Genomic DNA, 23,445 nt, shown 5'->3' with positions numbered 1-23,445 from the left:
AAATGGCCAGGCACCTCGCCTTGCTTCTGCAGAATGCCGGAGGAAGCCGGTGGGGGGAAGCGGATCTTGGCTCCCGCCCGCCGTTATCGGAACCCTTTCCAAAGGCGTGAGATTGGGTAATAAATAAATAAATAAATAAATGCCGATTTGCATAAATTTTAAAATAATCAGCATAGGTAAACACCCGTGAGGCATCCCCGCACACGGGACGAGAACAGCCCCCTGAACTGTATAATTCCAGCCCAGGAATGGGTTTCAATTGGGGAAAAGGGCGGAACTGCTGCAAAAGGCTGGCTTCAAAGGCGGAACTGCGGGCGTGCTTTACGGCTGAGAGGGCTCTCGCACGTGTTCCCTAGCCTGTTCGGAGGAGGAGGAGGCGGCGGTTCCCGTGTTTGGCTGGAAGTGGAGAGAAAGAGAGGAGACTTTCGGTGACTTCGCCCCCAATGGCGGCTGTCGGAGAGGAAGATCCCTCCGAGCGGGAGCTGATCCCGAGTGAGGAGGACGAGGGGGAAGAGGTGAGCTTCTCAAAGAAATTTATTTATTTATTTTATTTTAATTCCATTTATATCCCGCCCTTCTCCGAAGACTCAGGGCGGCTTACAAGCTTAGCAGTAGAAATGATCCCTTGGTCCCTTCCGGCTTCAGCAATCGGTCCCGACCCTCTTCCTAATTCTGGAAGTTTTGATTTGTAATCATTCTCGAAGGGACGCGGTGGCTCAGTGGGTTAGGACGCTGAGCTTGTCGATCAGAAGGTCGGCAGTTTGGCGGGTCGAATCCCGAGTGCCGCATAGCAGAGTGAGCGCCTGTTACTCGTCCCAGCTCCTGCCAACCTAGCAGTTCGAAAGCACGTAAAAATGCAAGTAGAAAAATAGGGACCACTACGGTGGCCACTACTGAAGCAGTAGGCGTGAGCTTAGATGGACTCCAGAAGATGATAGAAGACAGGAAGGCCTGGAAGAACATTGTCCATAGGGTCGCGATGGGTTGGACACGACTTCGCATCTAACAACAACAACGGTGGGAAGATAACAGCGTTCCGTGCGCCTTTGGCGTCTAGTCATGCCACCCACATGACCACGGAGACGTTCTCAGACAAGTGCCGGCTCTTCGGCTTTGAAATGGAGATGAGCACCCGCTGGTAGAGGACAGGAAGGCCTGGAGGAACGTTGTCCAGGGGGTCGTAGCTAACAACAACAACAAATCATTCTCTGCACGGGATCAGCAAGGATGCATTCCCACGACCGGCGGCAGAGGGCTTGCCTTTTCGTGCATTTTGTTGTTGGTTAGTTGCAAAGTCGTGTCCGACCCATTGCGACCCCATGGACAACGTTCCTCCAGGCCTTCCTGTCCTCTACCATCTTCTGGAATCCATTTCGTGCATTTAATTGAGTTTAATTGGGAAGTTTTGCAACTTTTGAGTTAATTGGGAAAGGCTCTGCAACTGTAGCGTGTTTGGAGGGGGGGGAGAAATGTCCTATTACATAAAAGTTAGAAAGGCACTTCCGTATAGCGGTTTTAAATAGACCCTCTTCTGTTTTGTTTCTCTGTGTCATAGAATATATGTGGGTATATGCAAAAAAGTTTTTGTCATATTTATGTATGTAGTGTATGTTGGAGGTGGTGACCCTTTCAGAGCTGTATGCAAAGCAATTTTGTTTTAAGTATGCCAGTTGGTGTACATTTAAAGTGACAAAGTTATTCTATTCTGGCATAATTTGACTTCTCCTTCTCTTTCCTCTTTTCCATTCTGGTTTTGGATCTACAGTAAATGCTGGATTTGGAACAACTTATGAATCCGTTTGCTTTCCTAGCAGTTGCTTTTTTCCCCCTTGAGGTAGCCTGTTAATGTTAACTCCAGAAGAGAGGTGGGGGGGAATGCTGGCGTGCTATGGTCGGTGGGGTTGCAAAGAGTGGGACACAACTTAGTGACTGAACAACAATGGACAACAAAAGCCTGTTGATGCAGGGATAATTTTCCACAACTTGTTACAATGGACAACAAAAGCCTGTTGATGGGGAGTTAATTTAGGGTTTTAAATATTTGTATATTTTATTGTTTTATTTCGGGCATTAATTTAATTCTATTTTAACTTTTGTATTTTTGTATTTTTATTATATGCCCTGTTCACCGCCCTGAGTCCTTCGGGAGAAGGGCGGTATAAAAATTTAATAAAACTAAACTAAAACTAACTAAACTTTCGTCTGGATTTATGAGTTTTTGCTTATTGGGAGTCTTTGTTCCCCAGGTGGACCAGGAAGGGGCAGCCAAAAAGCACCAGCAACTGGTAGATGCCCTCACCGCCTTGGTTGGTGGGAAGCGGTAAGAGAAAAAGTCCTTGGTGGGGGAGAAGAAGAACGAGCCACCTTCAAAGGGTGTCGTGTAATAATCCTTTTCCACTAACAAGTTGGTTACTGTCATTCCCGCAGACGGCGAAAGGCTGAACGGACTGAGGCCAGCGCGCAGATTTCAGAATTCGATGTGGGTGGCGGAGGTGAGATTTGGGGGTGGCTTCTCGCTGTTAAGTCCATACAAGACCTTTTGATTAGGTGCTATCAAGTCGTTTTTGACTCCTAGGGACCACATGGTAAAATTTTCTCTGCAACATTATTCCCGTGGTGGGGAACCTATGGCATGAGTGCCACTGGTGGCACGCAGAGCCCTCTCTGTGAGCACGCGTGCCGTCACCCCAGTCCTAGGCCTTCAGCTGGGTTTTATAAAGCCTTTTCGCTTTAGGCCTCCGCCACCATGTGCCAAAAAAAAAGGTTCAATCAATTTCACCTTCTCGCGGGGAAAAAAAAATCTCACAAAGTTAGAACTGATTGATTGAACTTGCTAGTCCCACTCAGTCTGCCGTTACCACCGCAGCCACGCCGACCCAATGGGCCCACCCGGCACATGATACGTGTGTTTTGGGTTGCAGTTTGGGCACTTGGTCTCTAAAAGGTTCGCCATCACTGGGTTGTTGTTTTTTTAAATCTCCCAGCAGCATCCCCATTGCCACTGTAACAGAGACCCTCCGCCTTGCTGCCCATCGTCCTCTGTCCTTCCACCTTTCCCAGCATTAAAAGCTTTTTCCAGAGAGCCGAGTCTTCATATGATGTGTCCCAAGTAGGATCATTTGAGCCTGGTCATTTGTGCCTTGAGGGGGAACTATGGGTTGGCCTCTTTGGTGATCCTTTGGTTTGTTCCTTGGCTATCCTCTGTATTCTCCAACACCAAAGTTCAAAGGCATCGCTGCTCTTCCTGTCTTGCCCTGCAACATCTTTATCCCTACAGTAGGTAGTCCTTGACTTAACTTGTTTAGTGACCATTCAAAGTTACAACAACACTGGGGGGAAAAAGCAGCACGGCCATTTTTCACACTTAGGACGGTCACGTGATTAAAATTTGGACGCTTGGCCACTGGCATGTCTTTATTTTTATTTTATTTATTTTAATTCCATTTATATCCCGCCCTTCTCCGAAGACTCAGGGCGGCTTACAAGCTTAGCAGTAGCCTTCATTTATGACGGTTGCAGTGCCCCCGGGGAAGGGGTAGGCAACCTCGGCTCTTTTATGACTCATAGACTTCAACTCCCAGAATTCCTGAGCCAGCTATGCCGAGATTGCCTACCCCTGCCCCAGGCTCATCTGATCACCTTCTGTGATCTTCTGACAAGCCAAGTCAGTGGGGAAGGCAGATTCGCTTCATAACCAACTTAACAGCTGCAGCGACTCACTTAACAATTGGGGCAAGAAAGGTCATAAAGTGGGTCCAAACTCACTTAACAATTGTTTTACTTAGCAAGAGAAATTCTGCGCTCAATTGTGGTCATAATCAGCGAAGGTAACTCCTCTTTGCTCAGTTAAGACTATTTTCTGCGTTTCCAATGCAAACTTACCTGGGCCAATTGCGTGTGGAAGAACAATGCGAGGTTCCATAGTCCCTCTAGTCCAGACTCCGAAATGTCATTTTCTTCTGCAGGTGCCAGTGAGAAAGTCCAGCTCTCGGACTTGCTGCAACCGGTTTCTGCCGTGTCAGCTCTGCGCCCTGTTCAGAAACAGCTGAAGAAAGCCCAGCAGAAAAAACCAACTGAAATTCCACTTAGCAAGGAGGAGACTGAACGGGTAAGTTCAGAAGGAAAGATTGGATGAGTTATCATTAGTTGGAGTATGTATCCTTGGTAGGATTTTGCATTCTGCTTGAGAGTTTCAACCCTATCTTCGTTATAGGGCACTTCTAAAGAGTTATTTTTTCTGTGCCTTAGGAATTGTCGCCACGTTTAAACAGATTAGATCCTTTCTTGCTGCTCTCTCAAAAGCCTTTCTAGACTAGCATCTGCCCTGAATTGTGACTGTCCTTCCCATTGCGTCATTTATTTATTGATCTCATGTTTGAAGACCACCCGTCTCCCTTACAGAGCGATCCTGGGGCAGTGTACACATGGATTTTAAAAAAAAACATTAAAAGCTATGAATAAATAAATATTACAAAGCTAAAACTAATGTAAACAATATAAGGAAAACAAAAACAAGAATAAAAATAACTAAAATTCAGAATTTTTTTTTAAAAAAGGCAATCAAGGGCCTTTGGTCTGTAAAGTGTTATCGGAAATGAGTTTCTGTCATTGATAACTGTCTCCTTGATGGGATGTTTTGAAAATTGGGACTCGTGGTGATGCGTTTTCTCTGCAGGTGGTGAGGGAAGCAGCTTACACTCAGACAGCCGAAGCGCTGAACAAATGGGAGCCCGTCGTGAAGCAGAATCGACGGGCTGAGCAACTGATCTTCCCACTGCAGCAGGAGAGTGTGAGCATTATGCCCATTGAGGAAGTGATGTCAGCTTGGCAGGTCAGTGTTATCTGGACTCTATGGTAGTTGAAGTTGGCCTGGTCTAGCTGCACCAGTGTGCTACTCTCCGAAGTGTATATAGGCTGTGCTGTATGGACCATTTACTCATGCTTTTCCTAGCCCAGGGGTAGGCAACCTTGGCTCTTTTATGACTCGTGGACTTCAACTCCCAGAATTCCTGAGCCAGCCATGGTGAGGGGAAAGGGAGAAGTTTCCAAGCTGAGCCATGCTGGCTCAGGAATTCTGGGAGTTGAAGTCCACGAGTCATAAAAGAGCCAAGGTTGCCTACCCCTGTATCTAGCCCATGACCCAGGCAATTAGAGAGGCTGGCGGCTCTATTCACACAGGATGTGTGATTGTGCTTCTTCTTTCTTCTTCATTCTTTTTTTCTTCAAGTCACATTGACTCCAGGTAACTACCTGGAAAAGTTCCTGCATTTGGGGGGCAACATTTTGGAAATGGCTTGTTCTTGCCTTCTGCCAAAGAGAGAATGACCGGCTCACAGTCACCCACATAGCTTCCATGTCTCAGCCAATATTAGAACTCCCAATCGTCTGTTTTTAATCACAGAATATTTTACCACTTGGCTGGATTTTCCCATCATATTAATCCATGTTGCCAAAGTGCCCGAAGTTCGGTTGCGTGTGTGTGTGTGAGAGAGAGAGAGAAACCATTAACCATTGGCACTTAAAATCCGGTTCATAAGTAGCCCCAAGGTACATGTTCAACTTTGAACGGTCGCAAGTCAAGGCCTATAGTTGTAATATTTTGATTGCCTCCAACTTTATTAATTTCAGTCAATTTAAGGCAGGGGTGTCAAACTGCCGGCCCGCGGACCAGTTTCATCATACCGAAGCAGCACCCACCCCAATGCAAAAAGAGTTGCGATGCGTCATGACATGTCACATGACGTGGCGAGTTTGACACCCATGATTTAAGGGAACAGACGTACTTCTTCATCCCTCAAGTCATCTCCCAGTGCATCCTGACTCCTACTTTAAGCTAATTTTAAACCACCAAGATGGTCCCCACCATTCTGTAGTCTGCCTTCAACCATAGCAGCCACCTTGCTGGTTTCATCAGCCTCCCTCAAACCTAGCCTGAACTTACGTGGCTTATCTCCTACACGTCCACTTTGCAGGCACGGACCCCCTTGGAGCAAGAGATCTTCAGCCTTCTCCACAAAGGTCAGCAGCCAGTGAAGGATCCACTTTTGACCCCACAGGAAAAAGTCTCCTTGAAGGCCATGAGCCTGGAAGAGGTAAATCTTGACCTCGCTGAGCCCATTCCATTCCTTACCTTGCCTGCCTTGCCGTGCTTGACTCTAGCGTGACCTGAACAAAACTTCCAGCCAGCTGTTCTTCGCTTCTTCCATGTATTCCAGGCTAAGCTGCGCAGAATGGAGCTCCAGAGAGCCCGGGCCATACAGTCTTATTATGAAGCAAAAGCCCGACGGCAACGAAAAATTAAGAGTAAAAAGTAAGCAGTATTGGAATGCCACGGATGGGAATGTGTCATAATGTAAGAAACAGGTGCTTCCCTTGAACGGGGTGGGTAAAATTGAAGGTTTCCCCTGCCCAGTCATTTCCAGTCAGTGGGACCCTCCACTTCTTAGCTGAAGGAGCCAGTGTTGTCCAGAAGATATTTCCATGCTCATGTGCCCAGCATGACTACATGACGAGCAGATGGAACACTGTTACCTTCTCACCAAAGTGATACCTATTTATCTACTCGCATTGGCAGGCTTTCAAGCTGCTAAGTGGGAAGTAGCTGAGGCAAGGAACGGGAGCTCACCCCATCGCGTAGCACTCAGGACTCAAACCTGGGCTGTCAGCTTTGCCGGCTGACAAGCTCAGTATCTTTAATCGCTGAACCACTGCATCCCTTGAATGGTGGGGTAAATCATGGGCAATTGTGTTCTCCCTCCCCTTTTCCCAAAGGTTTGGGAAGGAGTGGAACACGTGACTCACTCATTTAACTGAGCACGAGTTGAGCGCAAAGATCTACTAGGGCTTAAATAGGGGAGAAATCCAGAGATTCCTCAGCAGTGGAAGAGATCCTTTTGGTAGCCCTTGACTTAGGACCAATCATTTAGCAACTGTTCAGCTACGATGGATTCCCTGCCGAAGGAACTTAAGACCTGGTTCCATTGGCCAGGGCCCGTGATCACATTTCTGGTGCTTGGACATCCGGCCTGCATTTGTGATTGTTTTCAGCATCCCACAGCCACACAATGGTTTTGTAGGCTCCGTTGTGGTTGTAATTGAAGACTTACCCGTAGGATGGGAGATGTAATATGAAAACATCTGGAGGATGAGCGGTTCCTGGCTCTTCTCCAGTGCTTTGTTCTCTTGGCTTGTGTTGCCTTCCTTGAATCCAGAAGTGGCTGCAACTCTTCCTTTCTTTTTTTTCCTTCGGAACCTGGGTGATTACATCCATGGCCTTTCTCTCCTTCTCACCCCAAGGTTTCACAAAGTGCTTAGGAAGGGGAAGAGTCGGAAAGTGCTACAGGAGTTTGAGACGCTACGGAAATGCAATCCCGAGGCTGCCCTGGAGCAGCTGGAGCAGATTGAGAAAGCACGGATCGAGGTGAGGCTGGTCTTCTTCCAAATGAAGCTGAAACGACGCCTCTCTGCTTTGAGATGAACATACCGACATCCTTGCTTTGGGGGGCACCCAGTGTTCCGTTGTGTTGACAGTTCTGTCTTTCTTTCTACAGGAGAGGATGAGCCTCAAACACCAGAACAAGGGCAGGTGGGCCAAGTCAACTGTCATCATGGCAAAGTACGACCTCCAGGTGAGAGAGCATTGGAGGAGGCTCCCCCTTAACATCTTAAGCTGTTAAGCTGTGGTGGTGCAGGAGTTAGACTGCAGTATTGCAAACTAACTCTGCCGACTGTCAGCAGTTTGATTCTCACTGGCTCCAGGTTGACTCGGCCTTCTATCCTTCTTGTTCCTGGCTTTGATCGGTGGTGATCTCTCAAGGTTTAGATAAAAATAAGTCAAAGGGAGACCTGTTTTGCGTTCGGCCGCTACATGGCGATTCCTACTTTGGTTCCCCAGGCTAGGCAAGCAATGCAAGAGCAGCTGGCTCAGAACAAAGAACTAACCAAGAAGGTCTGTCCTGCCTCAGAAAGCGAAGAGGAAGACCTCGGCAGCCCGGAAGCACAGAAGGATCTTGTTCCAGAGGTTGTCAATGAGAGGCATATAGGAATGGATTCCAGCAACCCCTGGATGTTAGGAAAAGGTCCCGCAGAAGCCAAGGAGAAGTTAAATCTTCCAGCAGAAGACAGCGGAGAGAGTGAGGGAGAAGGAGAAGAACCACTCGTGTCCAGCGAGAAGGATCTGCCTCAAGGTTCTGATGGACCATGGCAGAGCCTAAAATGTCAGCGAGGCACTGCTGGGCTTCAAGGTGAGCTGCCAAAGTATCCAGAAAAGCTTTAATCATAGTTGGGGCGGGGTGGAGGTGTCCTTTATTTCAGGAGTCTCCAAAGTTGGCAACTTTTAAGACTTGTGAACCTCAACTCCCAGAATTCCTCAGCCAGCCACGCACCATCAACTTGTAACTGGGCTGGAGAATCCTTTGCCCTGCAGATATTGGTGAACTAAAATTGTTATGGTGGGTGAGGAGTGTTAGATGACAACTAGAAACCTACAGATTCCCCTTCACTGATACTTGTGCACTCTTCGGTTTGGTTTGGATATTGTATAACACACACACACACACAGTTTACCTGCAGAACTTGAGCCAGTTGGGTTGCTACATAGAGCCATTAATCAGAGCTATGCTGACTGTAATCCGCTTAGGGCTGCAAAGCACTATGAAGCTGTATATAAATCTAAGTGCTATTGCCATTGCTATTTTGACTAACTTTGCATGGCACAATAGGCTAAAAATGTTGGCTAGTCTGGGTGTTTGAGTGTTTGCACATCCAGGTAATGCATTTGTGTCAGCCTTGAGAGGTAGTCCAGACAGGAAGCACACCCAGATGAAGTATGTCTGCTCTGTTGCATAAGGTTAGCTTAACAGAATCTTGCAGGTCCCCTCACCTTTACAGCCTGAGAAACTAAAGGGGGGTCCCTTCTGAGATGCTTACCACGCCCCTATTCTTTTTGTGGGCACAGCTGCCTCTTATCTGACTATCATGTAGTCTTCCCTTCTGTCTCCCAAGGTTCATTCTACATGCCATTAGGAACCCTGCCGGATGAACCCAACTCAGACAATCGAGGTGATTTTGGCTAATTAGGGGGGTGTCTATCATGCAAACACAGGCCATTTCCCATTTTATCCTAGCATGTGTGAACCTGTCTGAAACGGAGCTTTGCTTTAGTCCACCCTGGCTCTTCTCCTATCACGCACACTCTCTTGATTCTGGCGCAGAACCTGGCAAAGAAGAGGTCCCACCAGACGCTCCGCCGAGCCCCCCCTCAGGGGAGCAGCCTTTCCTGAGTGAGAAGCTGAAACGGGTCCGCACCCTGGAGGACCTGGAGGAGGAGGGGGTCCTGGAGCTGGAAGACGTTTCACAAGAAGACGAGATGCTGCAAGCCAAAGAGACCCAGTCTTCCCAGTCGGTGGGAGAGGAATCCCTGCTACATCCCCAGATCAGCAAGTCCAAGAAGTCAGCCAAGCAACAGAGCCTGATTGATCTCAAGGCGGTCCTTGCAGGAGCACCACGGGTCACACAGTGCCCGCTTGTGCCTGCTGCCGTGCAGGATGAGGTGAGCGCCATCAGGGAAAGAGGGCGACCTATTCGGGTAGAGGGCAAGGAAGAAGAAGCACCCATTTGGTAGATCTTTTTCCAATAAAGAAGAATATTTGTAGCTCAGGGTTGAAATGAGGGATCCTTGGTGCTCTCTGAGCTTGGTGGCTTTCTTGTAAACGTTTCATGGCCCAAACTAGGCAACCTCGTCTGTACTCATTGGGGAGCACCGATGATGTTACCTAGTTTGGGTCATGAAACGTCTGCAAGAAAACCACCAAGCTCAGAGAGCACCAAGGACCCCACAGTCCTCCTCCTCCTCCTCCTCCTCTCCACAAACCGCACTCCCTTCTATCACTGATGATGTTACCTAGTTTGGGTCATGAAACATCTGCAAGAAAACCACCAAGCTCAGAGAGCACCAGGGACCCCACAATTATCCTCCTCCTCCACTTCCTCCTCCTCTCCACAAACCCCACTCCCTTCTAGCATTGATGATGTCACCTAGTTTGGATAATGAAATGTCTGCAAGAAAACCACCAAGCTTGGAGAGCACCAAGGACCCCACAGTCCTCCTCCTCCCTTCTCCTTCATGCCATAAACCACATTCCCTCTAACACTGGTGGTGTTACCTAGTTGGGTAATGAAATGTCTGCAAGCTTAGCACCCTATATAGTCCTTCTCCTATCTCCTCCTCCTTCCTCCCTTCCATAAATCACATTCCCTTCTAACACCGATGATGTTACCTAGTTTGGGTCATAAAACGTCTGCGAGAAAACCACCAAGCTCAGAGGGCACCAAGGACCGCTCATATTATTTTCTTGACGTGCTTAATGCTCTTACCCTCGCTTATCTCCACAACAGTCCAGTAGAGTAGGCTGAACTGAGAGAGCAGGACTGGTCCAAAGTCATCTGGGTAACTTTCTATGGCTTGGCCATTTCATCCTCCTTATCTTTCACACCAGCTTGCTAGGGCTGCTATAAAGTTTTGGGGCCCTTCTGGAACTGCTGTCAAGTTGGCGGAGATGGGACATCTCTGCGTAAGAATTCATTGTTTTGGAAGACCATCGCTCCCCCTCCTGTGTTGTGTGTTAAGCCTATTTTATATCTTTGCCCTACAAACCTTGATAGTCTCTTTCTTCCCTCACAGTGGCCAAAACCTACATTCCCTGCGTTCAGCAGCTCCAGCAGAGTGGCTTTGAGGACTCTTTTTTTTAAATTCCATTTATATCCGGCCCTTCTCCGAAGACTCAGGGCGGCTTACAAGCTTAGCAGTAGCCTTCATTCTATGTATATGCCTGCTTATTAGGGCTTTCACACACACACCCCCAAGCGGCATTATTACAAAGTCAGCTTAATTGCCCCCAACAATCTGGGTCCTCATTTTACCTACCTCGGAAGGATGGAAGGCTGAGTCAACCTTGAGCCTGGTGGGACTCGAACCTGAACTAATTGCAGGCAGCTGGTGTTACTTAGGGTGGCCTTAGCCCACTGCTCCACCAATCCTCTCTTGAAGGGGATTGGAGGACTTCCTTTTGTCTTTGGGGGGGGGGGTTTGATAGGATGTCCATCTCTCTTGCACATTCCACTTCACTACTTTTTGTTTTAAGTTTCCTTCCGGTTTGGAGGAAACCTCTCTTGGTCGAGGGAAGAAGCGTGGGATGGAGAAAGCTGGGCTGTGCTCTCCAAGATGTTTGCTTCGTTACGGTGGAGGCCTCGTCCCAAGTCACCCTACTTTACAGAAAGGGTTAGTGGTGGATTGTGGGCTTCAGACAGAGAGGAGCATCCTAAATCTGCTCCTTGTTTTAACTCCTGTCCAAAATGGATCGGAGCAGTAAGAAAAAGAAGAAACCCTTGACTGAATCTTTTAAGAGTTCCACTCTTGTCTTCTTCTGACAGAGCTGACCAAGCAAACTCTGATCAACCGTTTTAACATCTGAACCAGAAGTCCTGAATTGGTCTTCCTTTAACAAGTCATAGGATAAAAGATCCTCAATGGTCTCTGGCTATGGTACACTGGAAGAACCACGGATGGACGCTACTTGGCTTATTTAACTGATCTCGCTAGTGGCAGGAACCATCCAGAACCCCCCCGATGCTTGTTTGCTTGGGTCTAGCAACTGGGGCATAAGCTCAGCTGAAACCGGTCAGAGTGGGCAGTAACAACTCCTCCATCTGAGCTTGCTCCTTTCGCTCATTTAAACGTTGAGTCCAGATCACACTGACCCAAATTAGAAAGACAGGACAGGTCAGAACCCGGCAGCTGCTGTGGGCTTCTTTCGTGCAGGCACGAGTGGAAGCTGCGCTTTTGTTCTTGAACTGCCCACATTCCTCAAGTTTCTTCTCGGCTGTGGAATACTAGTACAGGGGTCTTCAAACCTGGCCCTTTTATGACTTGTGGACTTCAACTCCCAGAATTCCTCAGCCAGGCACGTGTGCCTGGCTGAGGAATTCTGGGAGTTGAAGTCCACAAGTCATAAAAGGGCCAGGTTTGAAGACCCCCTGCCCTAGTATGAGGTGCATTCAGGACAGCTCAAAGCACAGCTCTCTGAGACTGGATTCGCCAGGAAAGCAAGTTCTAAGAGTTGCATGGAGCCACCTTGGGGTTGGTGATGAAAACACCTGACTCCAAGCCAAGAGACGGTGAGTTTTAGTCTACCCTCCTAGGCCCACCTCTGACAGTTGAAGCCAGCTGAGTGACCTTGGGCCGCTCACACACACTCCCTGCTTTAGGAAGTGGGGAGGCAAGGACAAACCACTTTGGAAATCTTGCCAAGAAAACGGCAGGGATTAATGCTGACATTCCAAGGAGCTGATGCTCATTCAAAGGCGCACCAAAGGAAGGAAGGAAAGAGTAAGAATCTGGGCTGGTCCTCAGAATAGAACCAGATTAAAGATTTGCCCCCAAGATGAATTAGCACGGGCTTTTTTAATGTGTTTTTTTTGTGTGTGTGTGTGTGTGTTTTTTAGCTTACGCGGGGCAGAGGCATTGGGAGAGACAAGTTGCAAAGCCGCTGTTAGCTTCTGCATTCCATACAGTTCTGTCTCCTTTTAGGGCCCAGCAAAGATCTTTCAAGCGAGGTCTAAGCTTCCTGTAACGCAGTCCTTGACCTTTTTTTTTTAAAGAATTCACATTTAAAATAGCTCGGGAGAGCCACGCTTATCCTCTTCACCTGCCACCTTGCCTGTGGAACCGAAAACCTATCGGGTTCTTCCTCACCAGAGCCTGTTTTGATTTCCTTGGGTAGCTGGAGTCCGCCGTGAGCCAGCGGCAGATGATCCAGGAGGCTTTTGCCAGCGACAACGTCCTTGATGACTTCCTGAAAGAGAAGCGAGCAGCTGAAGAAGCCGGCAAACCCAAAGCCATTGACCTGGTGCTTCCCGGATGGGGTGAATGGGGAGGCGTAGGGCTGCAGCCAAGCAAAAAAAAAAGGAAAAGGTACTTTGGGGGATGAGGTGGGATGATGGCTGTCAAGGCCCCTGCCTTGTTCTCTGCTTAATCTCTTGCTTCTCTTAACAATTCACTCGTGGAACGGCTTGCCTCCAGAAGCTGCAGGTGCTCCATCCAAGGAGGTTTTTAAGAGACTAGACAGCCTCATCTCCGGCTTGCACAGAGGGTTAGTAAGACTAGAAGAGCTCCAAAATCCCTTCCAACTCTTGTTATTTTCTTAGGTTCCTTATCAAGCCAGCACCCGGACCGCCGAGGAAAGACCGGCACTTGCCCCACGTCTTGCTGAACGAACAGCGGAATATTTTACTTGCAGCTCATCAGGTGAGATCCAACGTTCCTTTTCAGGATGGTTCTTCCCGGTCAATTTTGTGCGTTTAATTGTATTTATTGATTTGATTGATGCAGCCACCCTTCTCCCAACAGAGGCTCCCATTTTAAAAACAAGCTGGGATTGGCAGGTCAGCAACGCAGAGCTAAGCAGAAAGATTCACAAACCACACTAACTCCAAATCAAATAAAACCACGCGTTCGCTGGTTTTACCCAAAGCACTTAATTTGGTCTTTGAACTAACCTGCTTCCTAGGTTCAACCAATACAGTGAATTGTAAAAGAATTGAATGGCCTGAGTTTAACCAACATGAAAAGCTACCAAAAATATAACCACATTTAGAATAAGAATGCCGTTACTCCATTTTTAACCTGGTTTAAATGAATTGTGCATGCCCAGCCAGTGGTATGCAAGGAACAGGAACGGCGCCTATGATATGCTTACGTAAAAGCCATAGGAATCCAATATTATAGGAAAAAAAATACATTTAAAAGCTTTTTTTATTTCTGAGAATCTTATATAATTTTCAGAAATCATACTAAAATCATACTGAAGATTGCATGGGTGAGTGTTTTGAAATATTGCAAGATTCTGGTCATTTTCTTTTTTTTTCTTTTAGATTTTGGCTGAGCAACTACCTGAAACAATTTCTAAATCTTAATAGCCTGTATAAATCAGGCCATTATTTTATATGTTGCTGAGTATCCATGTTTTACAAATTGTGAACTTGGGAAAGTAAATGAAGACACTTAAGTTTCAACAATAATCACTAACTCAGAAGGCAGATATGCCTCTTCTGCCTTTCCTGATGTTGCGGTGGCTTGAATGAGCCCTGGTGGCTTAGTGGTTAAAGTGTATTGCAGGCTAACTCTGCCCACAGCCTGGAGTTCGATCCTGACAGGGCTAGCGTATAAGTCTAGTGCAGATTGCTAGTGCCAATTCAGACAATGTGATGCTCTGCTTTTCAATCTTACCTTTCGGGGCCGACCGTGATACTATCAGCCTTCCCAGATAGACCAGCTAGGAAACATGACCAGATAAATTAATTCTGTTGTGTTTTTTATTGCAAAGCTACATTAAGATAATCTTGCCAGTCTGAAATGACACCGTCTCTTTTGCAGCCTGAGCGTCTGTTGCCCCACCCCACTATCCAGGTGGGGACTGTGCTGTCTAGACAGCATCTGAGCCTCCCTTCTCCCAGTGTCTGTCTCACCTACCGTGACGGATCCCTTTCTTCCCACAGGTGAACCAGCTCCCCTTCCCCTTTGAGAACAGCCAACAATTTGAACGGAGCGTCCAAGTGCCGGTGGGCTCCACCTGGAACACGCAGCGGGCTTTTCAACAGCTGACAGCCCCCCGGGTCATCACTCAGCCCGGCCAGATCATCCATCCCATCACTGCAGAAGACACCAACCTGATCCATCAGAAGGACAGGTCAACAGCCACGGCTGGACAGAAGCCAGATTTGGAGTTAACCCTTCCTCTTCGCCAGCCTCATCCCCGCCATATCCCAAAGAAGAAAGGCCGGTAGGAGTGAATTTGTGCTTATTCGACCATGGGCCACATTGGCATCTTCTTGGCAATGTCCAGAACTGGACACTGCCCTTCTTTGAGGCTCATCCTATTTATATGAGGATCATACGTACCGAGGCTGCGTCTACAGAAATGGAAGGCATAACTGCTTCCTTTCAAACGATTTGGTTTTCTTCCCTATTCCCTCACCCACCCCTCCCCTTTTTATAAAAAAAATGCTAAAGAAGCTAGTTAAAACTCTTTTCAACTCGTCCCTTCTTGATGAGTGAGCTCCCTCAGGGGACAAGCAGTCTTATAACCATGAGCCTTTTGCAAGGCACCCTAATAAAGTCTGAAACGTGCCTTAGATCAGGGGTAGGCAACCTCGGCTCTTTTATGACTCATGGACTTCAACTCCCAGAATTCCTGAGTCAGCTATGCTGACTCAGGAATTCTGGGAGTTGAAGTCCATGAGTCATAAAAGAGCCGAGGTTGCCTACCCCTGCCTTAGATCTTACAGAAGGTTAACACACCCTTGTCACCAGTTAAAAACCTCAGCCCTTGTCTCGGAATAATTCGGTTGATTCTTCCTTTTTTTTGGGGGGGGGAGTGGAGGTTAAGGCGCAAGCCCCTTCAGGCACCCCCAACTCTGTCTGGGGGAAAGAAAAAAAAAAGACAAACTTTTACTCCACTGCCAATTTGAGACATCTGTATTATTGTTCACAATTCCATTGTCCTTAAGCAGGGCAGAGGAGAAAAATGTAACGCGCACCCACGCCAAAAGCAAAACAGTGCAGTTTAGATGGAGGAAGAGAAGGGGGAGTTTTCTTGCAGAAAGCCAGGTCTTTTTATAGCAGGTAACCAACAAATAGCAAAAATGACCAGAAACAGCCAACTAATAAAAGGATCTGTGTATTTTGGAAAAATGTCCTATTTTTCTTCATTCTTTCTAAGGCAGGACCGTGTTTTTTGTACCAAGGGTGAATCTGTGATTGCCTTCTCTTTCCTCCTAATTTTCTCAACAAGATGCAAAGAAAAAGGACAACGAACGCCCTTCAAAATTTGCAGGCGTAACTTTTAAAAATGGTGTGTGTGTGTGTGTGTGTGTGTGTTTGCCAGAGCTTGAGTACCTAGACATCAGAAATAAATTAGGCTGCTTGCTTAAATGAGTTGTCTTCTAAAGTTGTCACTATTTCCCTGCTTGGTTATCTTCTTGATCCACAATTCAACATTGTGAGAACCGTTTTGTTTTTCTAAGTTTCCAGTCCTTATGACTGAAAAGATGATTTAGGCACTGCTGATTTTTCAGAGGCTTAGGAAGGTGAGTGGGTAAGACTGAACAACATTTTTAGGAATCCGCAGGCAACGTTTTCACATCTTTAGATGCTTCCCCCTTCTCGGTGACAGGAAGAGGATAAATTTTGCAAACAAAACAGTTGCATATAAATTGACTGTATTGCATCATTTTATGTGTCTTGCTTCATCAAAATAACATATTTTGGTTAAAGTCTAATAGCTTCAACGATGGTTAAATAGATGGGTGGTCCTGCCTCCATGGGGGGGGCAGGAAAGCATTTCCTCCATTTCTCCTTGTTTTCTCCCCATTTTGAAGAACATCAACGAAACATATCAAGCCATTGCTAAGCACATCAAAAAGACCACCTCTGTGGACAAGGATGCTAAAAATGGATTCAAAGTAAATCCACCTTCAAGCAAATGAAAATACTACCGGGTCTCCTAAATGAGTCACAGATGAACCCCACAGAGGTGTGGGGCTTAATTCTGCCTTCCTCCAACCCAAGGATCCTGAGAGAGGGTGGGGTTACAATACTCATAATGCCCAGCAAACATTGCTAGCTAAAGCTAAGATTAGCCAAAAACATCCACCAAGTAAATCAGGTTGTAAAATTTGTGCCAGACTCATTTTATTTGTTTTCCCCCTATGAGAAAGCTCCGAATACAGGGAATCCTGGACTTATAACCATTCTTTTAGTGCCGAAGTTACAAAAGCGCTGGAAAAGTGACTGACAACCGTTTTTCAGACTTAACGATCGTTTTTCAGACTTATGACCACTGCAGTACACACACACGCCCATGGTCACATGATCAAAATTCAGCCACTTGACAACTGACTCATGTTCATGACGGTCACAGTGTCCCAAGGTCATGTGATTCCCCTTTAGCAACCTTCTGACAAGCAAAATCAAAAGGAGAAGCCAAACTCACTTAAGAACCGTGTTACTAATTGTTAACAACTGCAGTGATTCCTTTAACGACTTAGCGAGACAGGTTGCACAACGGAGCAAAACTCACTTGACTTTAGTCTCACACTAGCAAGGGAAATTTTGGGGTCCCTGGTGATCGTAAACCGAGGAGTGCTTGTGTTTTCCAAATACACTTGCAGACTTGCTTCCCAAGGCTATTTTTCACATGACTTATGAACCCTAAGGGAAGCACATCCGTGGATCATGAATCCAGAAGGCAGAAACATGGGTTCAAATGCTTGACTGTGCATTGGATAGAGCCTGGAGAAAGACTTAGGATTTACCTTTGTTCCTGGCCAGGATTAGATTAGTACAGGGGTCCCCGACCCCCGGGTCCGTGGACCAGTAGTGGGCTGCTGCATGCTAGCAACTGGTCTGCACAAACAAGCAAAGCCCCATCTGCGGGATGCAGGCAGCACAAAACCACGCACCCTCCGGTCCATGGAAAAACCTCTCTCCACGGAACCGGTCCGTGGCGGTGCCCAAAAGGTTGGGGGACCTCTGGATTAGTAGATGGTGAGAAAACGTGCTTAGAGACCCTAAGAACCGCTGCCTGAACGTCCCTGTCGAACAGCATTGGATAAGCGACTGACTGACATCTTAAACTAGGTTGAAACGTAGGTGGCTAGCTTGTGGCTTAGTCTGACACAGCATCTCATGCCAGCACAGTCAGGGAGCACACATCTGGTTAAATGGACCACCAGTACACCTTTGACCACAAATGGACCACAGGTACCAGCATGGGCTTTGAGGTGATCACCACAAAGCCCATGCTGGCTTTTGTGCAGCAGTCCTCCACTTAACGGCCACAATTGGGACTGGAATTTCCATTGTGAGTCATTGCGGTCATACTATGTGCTTTGCTTAACAAGTGTCGTGAAATTATGTCTAATTTTACAACAGTTGTTAAGCAAAGAGCATCGTCGTTAAACAAACGCTGCTTCCCCCGGAGTGGGCTTGGGTTTTTTTTGCCGGAAACCGGCAAAAAAAGGTAAGAAATTGCAATTCTGCAGCCTCGGGACGCTGCAAGCCGGTTGCCAAGCACCCAAATTGCGATCAAATGACTGGTCCAACAGTCGGGTGTGAGTGCAGGTTATAGGTCACATTTTCCAAGGCCATTTTATAACTGAATCACCGTTAAAACGGTCGTAAGTTGAGAACTACCCATATGCTAGAGGCTGCCTTTCAAAAGTGCGCTTGGCCCTTAATTCCCCCCCCCCCACACACTTTCCCTTTCATTTTGTGGTTTAGTTAAATAAGTGTGTTACTTTTCAGGGGTGGGATTGTCATAGCCACTCGCCCTACATGGTTGTTGTCGTCTCCTTTGCCATCCTTCCAAACAGAAGGTTTAAACGGATGATTTAAATCTGTAGCCAGACAGATTGCAAGTGATCCTTGACTCCACTCCAATGTCTCGTCCCCCCTCTCTGCCCCCCACCCCGTCTAAATCTGTTCAGACCTCTGATAAATCTACTGCAGCTGGCTACTCAAAAGCCTGATGACCACACCGCCTCCCCCCCCCTTACTTGTTCCTGTCTCATCCACCAGGAATTATCTCGACTGAAAAATGGACGTTGACCTAATTGCTTACATCTCACCCAGATCCATTTGGGGCAGTATCTCTCTCTCTCTGTCTCTGTCTCTGTCTCTCTCTCTGTCTCACTCTCTCTCTCTTTCTCTCTCCCTCCCTCCCTCCCTCCCTCCCTCTCTTTCTTCCCCCCCCCTTGCTTTGATCTGGGGGTAGCCCCGCCTGGCAGTCACTGCTGCTGTTGAATTGCAAGGGCAGAAATTTTGTGCTCAGTTGTGGCCGTAAATTGAGGACTACCTATAGTTTTAAATTGCCCAACGATTTCAGAGGATTAGATCCAAAAAGGGTTGGATCTGCTCATCGGTCAGAGAAGGGAGACTCTGGAAAGAGTGCAGAGAAGAGCTACAAAGATGATCAGGGGATTGCAGGCTAAAACATATAAAGAACGGTTGCTGGAACTGGGGATGTCTAGTTTAACGAAGAGAAGGACGAGGGGGGACAGGATAGCAACCTTCCAATATCTCAGGGGTTGCCGCAGAAAAGGGGGGTGTCAAGCTATTCTCCAAAGCCCCTGAAGGCGGGACAAGAAGCAAACGGACGGAAATTAACCCAAAAGGGAAAGGCAGGATAGTAACCAAACAGCTGGGAAGCTTCACTTTACCAATGCACTACGGGTAGTCCTGAATTTACGACCACAACTTTAGCCCAAAATTTCTGTTGCTAAGCAAACAATGGTTAAGTGAGTTTTGTCCCATTTCACGATCATTCTTGCCACGGTTATTAAGTGAATAGCTTAAAAACTAGACTGGAAGGCTGGACTAGAAGACCTCCGAGGTCCCTTCCAGCTCTTATTCCGATTGAATCACTGCGGTTGTTAAGTTAGTCACCCGGTTGTTAAGTGAATCCGGCTTCCCTATTGACTTTGCTTGTCAGAAGGTCGCAAAAGGGGATCACGGGACCGCAGGGAACGCGGCGGCCGTCATAGGTATGAACCGGTTGCCAAGCATCGCGTGATCGTGGGAGTGCTACGACGGTCATACGAAAATCGGTCACAACTTTTTCTCAACGCGGTCACTGAATGAACGCTTTAAGTCGAGGACCACCTGTACTCTTTCAACTTGACCCCTCTGGAGGGAGCGTGATGTGAATCCGAGCAAGCTGGCTAGCGCATGGCTTAATGCACTGAACGGGAAGCTGTTGCCCCTTGCCCCACTCTTCCGCCGAAGAGCAGTTCCGAGGTAGACTGTTGCAAGCTAGGGAAGCTCCCCTCATCTAAACAGCCCTAATAATAGCCCGCAATACAGGGGCCGACTTCGTCTCTTCCAGACGTTGAGAGTTGCAACACATCCAGCCCAAGCATCAATCCTCATCTGGACGGTATATGGTGGTTGAAAAAGGATGGGACTGGGTCCCACGCACCTTATGACTGGGTATGGCTCTTTCCTGCCCCCCCTCCCCCCACGTGCAAGGAAGATACCCCCAAACACCGTTTTGTTCTACCTGCCCGAAGGTATTTTAGAATTAAAGGTTCCATTTTTTTTCTGGATTCGGGTTTTTCCCCCCCTATCTATGCCACCTTTTCTGCAGGAGAAGCCGGCCTCAACTTCTCAACGGAACTGGCACGGCTAAGGCTGGGCCAGAGGCTGTATCCCCCAGGGCTCTAACCACTACACCACCCGGCCTCTCCCAAGATCGGGATTTCCGGAGCCCGTGACGTCGCTTCCAAGTTTTTTTCCCCCTCGCCTTCGCCCAGGCGGGCTCTATTGCGCCGGAGCTCCAAATGCGGAGCTCGCCTTTGGCACCGTCTCGGCCCGGAGCGAGCCAAAGGCGGCGGCCGCGGCTCCGGCCTCTTCCCCCGCTTGCTTTTCAACGGTGCCGGGAGCCGAGCTGGGCTTTCGGCGTCACGAGCCTCCTTCCTTCCTTCCTTCCCCGGTGCAAAGACCGGAGCGGCGAGCGCCCTGCAGCCGGCGACGACGGAGGAATCGTCCCCGCAGCGAGGGAGCCCCGGAGGCAGAGGCCAGCGGGCCGGCCAGGAGGCGAGTGGCCGGAGCGGCGCCTTTCGCGCCGGCCGGCCTACTTTCCGCCAGCCAGGTGGGGCTGCCCAACTCCGCCGAGCAGCGCCGGGGAAGCGAGAGGCGACCAGCGCCGGCTCCCGGGCCAAGCCGAAGGACGCGCCTCCACGACTTATTAGGGACATTCGCCCGACACGCATCTCCCCAACCCGGGTCTCTGCCTTCACACGTGCAGTCTCGTCCAGCCTCTTGGCTGCTGCAAAGGAAAAGGGAATGTGTGCGTGTGTGGGGGGGTGAAACCCGCGTTCTGGACGCCAGCTTTGCAACGCGCGGGGAGGCTAGTGGTGGTAATGGTGATCAAAGTGACCGTTCCGAAGACCATCTCTCTCTCTCTCTCTCCCTTGCCCGAAGGGGTCTCCTCCCACTGGGTGGTAAGAAACCCGTGCGAATCAGCTCTCCGCCCCCGCCCCCCCCCCATCTCCCCTCCCCCGGTTCTTCCTGTCTTCAGGCCTGGCCTGGCCGCTTCATCGATTATACACGTGTCTGGGGACGAAAAGGCTTCCAACGTGCACGTGCAGACGCGGATCGCCAGAGCTTGGCGCCAACACGCAAGGGGAGGGAAGTTTTCCACCCGCCGGGTGGGCTTAACCCCCGCTCGGGGAGATTCCCCGGAGCGTCTGAAGATCGTTACGGCCACTTCCGGGATGAGGCTGTCGGAGGCAAGGAAATCGCAACAGCCCTCGTGCGTCGAGCAGGCTCGGTCTGGGTGGGGAGCCGAACACGCGTCGGTTTCCTTCCAGGCCGGTTCGGCTCCCTTAGCGGCGGCGGCGGCGGCGTCTCCAGCAGGTCGAGCGAGCCGCCCGTCCGCCCGCCTTTGGAATCTGCCGGCCTCTTTCTTGTCCCGCGAGCGCTTAGCGAGCGAATGTCGAACGTGTGAAACCAACCCCGGTTCTCTAAATAGGGTCAAACTCCGGAGTGGGGGGGGTGTGGGGAAAAAAAAAACCAAACCTCATTTGGCGACGAGTGTCCCAAATCGGGACGATCGACGTGCATGAAACGCCTGTGTTTTCCAAGGATGATTATGGCGTGGCTGGCTGCTTTGAAATTGCTGGAGCAGGGTAGGATGTAAATATTCATGCGTATGTAAATAAATCAGCTAATAAATAAATGAAAACTGAGCAAGCAGATGGAAGGGTATGGGATTTTTTTTTTATTTTTTTTTTAAAGAGCTGCATCGAAGAGCCCTTCCTGTCTCATAAACTCATTCCGTGGCCCCAATCGGTTGTGTGAACTGAAAAAAAAAAGATGTTAGAACTGCTTGTGAGCTTGGTAGATCTTCTGTACCTGCCTAGACAGATACAGGTTGTCTGGGAGGAGGCAATTAATAAATAAAAGCAAGGGCTGAGTACTTCTGGCCTTGTCATATTGGGGGGTGTTGCATGCTGGCACCGCCCCACTTCAACCAGTAAGGCGTTCCCCGGAGAATATTCTGTCTGGACTCTGCCATCTATCTACCTGTTTTCTAACTGGTTTGCAAAATATTTCCAAGCAAAGCCTCTTTTAAGAAAATGGCTTTGGAGTTGCTGTTGTTTAAAAAAAGAAAAAAAAAGTTGTTTGTTGCTGCTTTAGAAGAAGAAACACACATGCCTAACACATATACGCTGCTTATTTCTGCTGGTTATGACCACAAGGGGAAAAATAATTCTGTCTGCAACATATTTTAGAGGCTAGTCCAGATGGAACACCAAATCATCCTTGTTGCTATAAAGGTCTGGACCTGGAAATTATGAATGAGAGAATCTGGAAGTTTCTCTCTGGATAAATTAGCCTTCCCCTCCCCCCCTTCCCCTCCCCCCCTCCCCCCAAATTGTGCCTGCTTGAAGAAGGACAGTGAATGCTCAAGTTAGGGGTATTAAGGTCCTTAGATCTTATTTCCTGTGCCTCTGACGGCTTGAGAACTGATGATGGCTTTCTAAAACACCTCTTTTCTAACTGGACGCCTTTCCCCGTTTGCAGCCAAAATAGCCACGGATGGCAGCCATCTTCCCAGGTACTCTGGAAACACTTATTTAAGTCTTTCGGACTTAAATCTGTTTAATCTCCTGGAGCGTTGGCCTCGCTTTTCAACATTCTCCAGTTCAAGGTCTGTGACAATTGAGGAAGGTGATAACTAGGGCCAAACACACCTGGCAGGCCATTGGCTAGAGGAGACGGTATTGAACGGAGGTGGATTGAACTGAATACTTGATTAGACGCACAAGGAATTTGTCTCCCGGTACAAAAGCACTCCGTGCGCACGCAAAGCAACAGAATAATCATTGTTATTGTTGATCATCACACAGTCAGCCAGATGTTCAGATGGGCTTTGGCATTTTTGTCTACCTATCGAGCCCCTACCAAGGACCCTTGATAGGCAGATCCGGAGGTTTGGGGTATTACAGATATTGTCACAGGATGGAAGCTGTTGCTAGTAAGGCTGCCTTTTGCAATTGACACGTGGTGAATTTGTCAATGCCAATGGTGTTCCAGTGGTGCTCCAGTTGTTTGTTTATTTATTATTATTATTATTATTATTATTATTATTATTATTATTATTATTATTATTATTATTACTATTACTATTATTATTATTAATTGCACAGTCAGCCAGATGTTCAGACTGGCATTGGCATTTTTGTCTTCCTACCTTACCAAGGACCTGGGATAGGCAGATGTGGGTGTTTGATGGTATCACAGATATCGTCACAGGATGGAAGCAGTTCGTAGTAAGGCCGCCTTTTGCAATTGACTAATGGCGAATTTGTCAATGCCAGTTGTGT

At 48.1% G+C, this 23,445-nt stretch overlaps 1 protein-coding gene across 2 annotated transcripts; it reads left to right on the top strand.

The window, feature by feature from the left end:
* Positions 1-45: 45 nt before the first annotated feature.
* On the top strand, positions 46-17,032 carry UTP14A (UTP14A small subunit processome component). 2 transcript variants are annotated; one of them, XM_081336368.1, is made up of 16 exons: positions 64-116; positions 357-515; positions 2,247-2,320; positions 2,428-2,492; positions 3,966-4,108; positions 4,676-4,831; positions 5,973-6,092; positions 6,216-6,310; positions 7,297-7,420; positions 7,551-7,628; positions 7,895-8,243; positions 9,213-9,550; positions 12,780-12,970; positions 13,204-13,303; positions 14,554-14,837; positions 15,777-17,032. In XM_081336368.1, the coding sequence occupies exons 2-16, from the start codon at positions 444-446 to the stop codon at positions 15,901-15,903; spliced, it is 2,316 nt and encodes a 771-aa protein (XP_081192494.1). In that variant the 5' UTR covers positions 64-116; positions 357-443; the 3' UTR covers positions 15,904-17,032. The 2 variants fall into 2 exon arrangements, with proteins under 2 accessions (XP_081192493.1, XP_081192494.1); XM_081336367.1 differs by having other exon boundaries at positions 46-515.
* The last annotated feature ends 6,413 nt before the right edge of the window (positions 17,033-23,445 follow it).

This window comes from Vipera berus (genome assembly GCF_964194415.1).
Source record: "Vipera berus genome assembly, chromosome: 11".
NCBI lineage: Eukaryota > Metazoa > Chordata > Lepidosauria > Squamata > Viperidae > Vipera > Vipera berus.
This window is presented reverse-complemented; position numbering and strand designations above follow the sequence as displayed.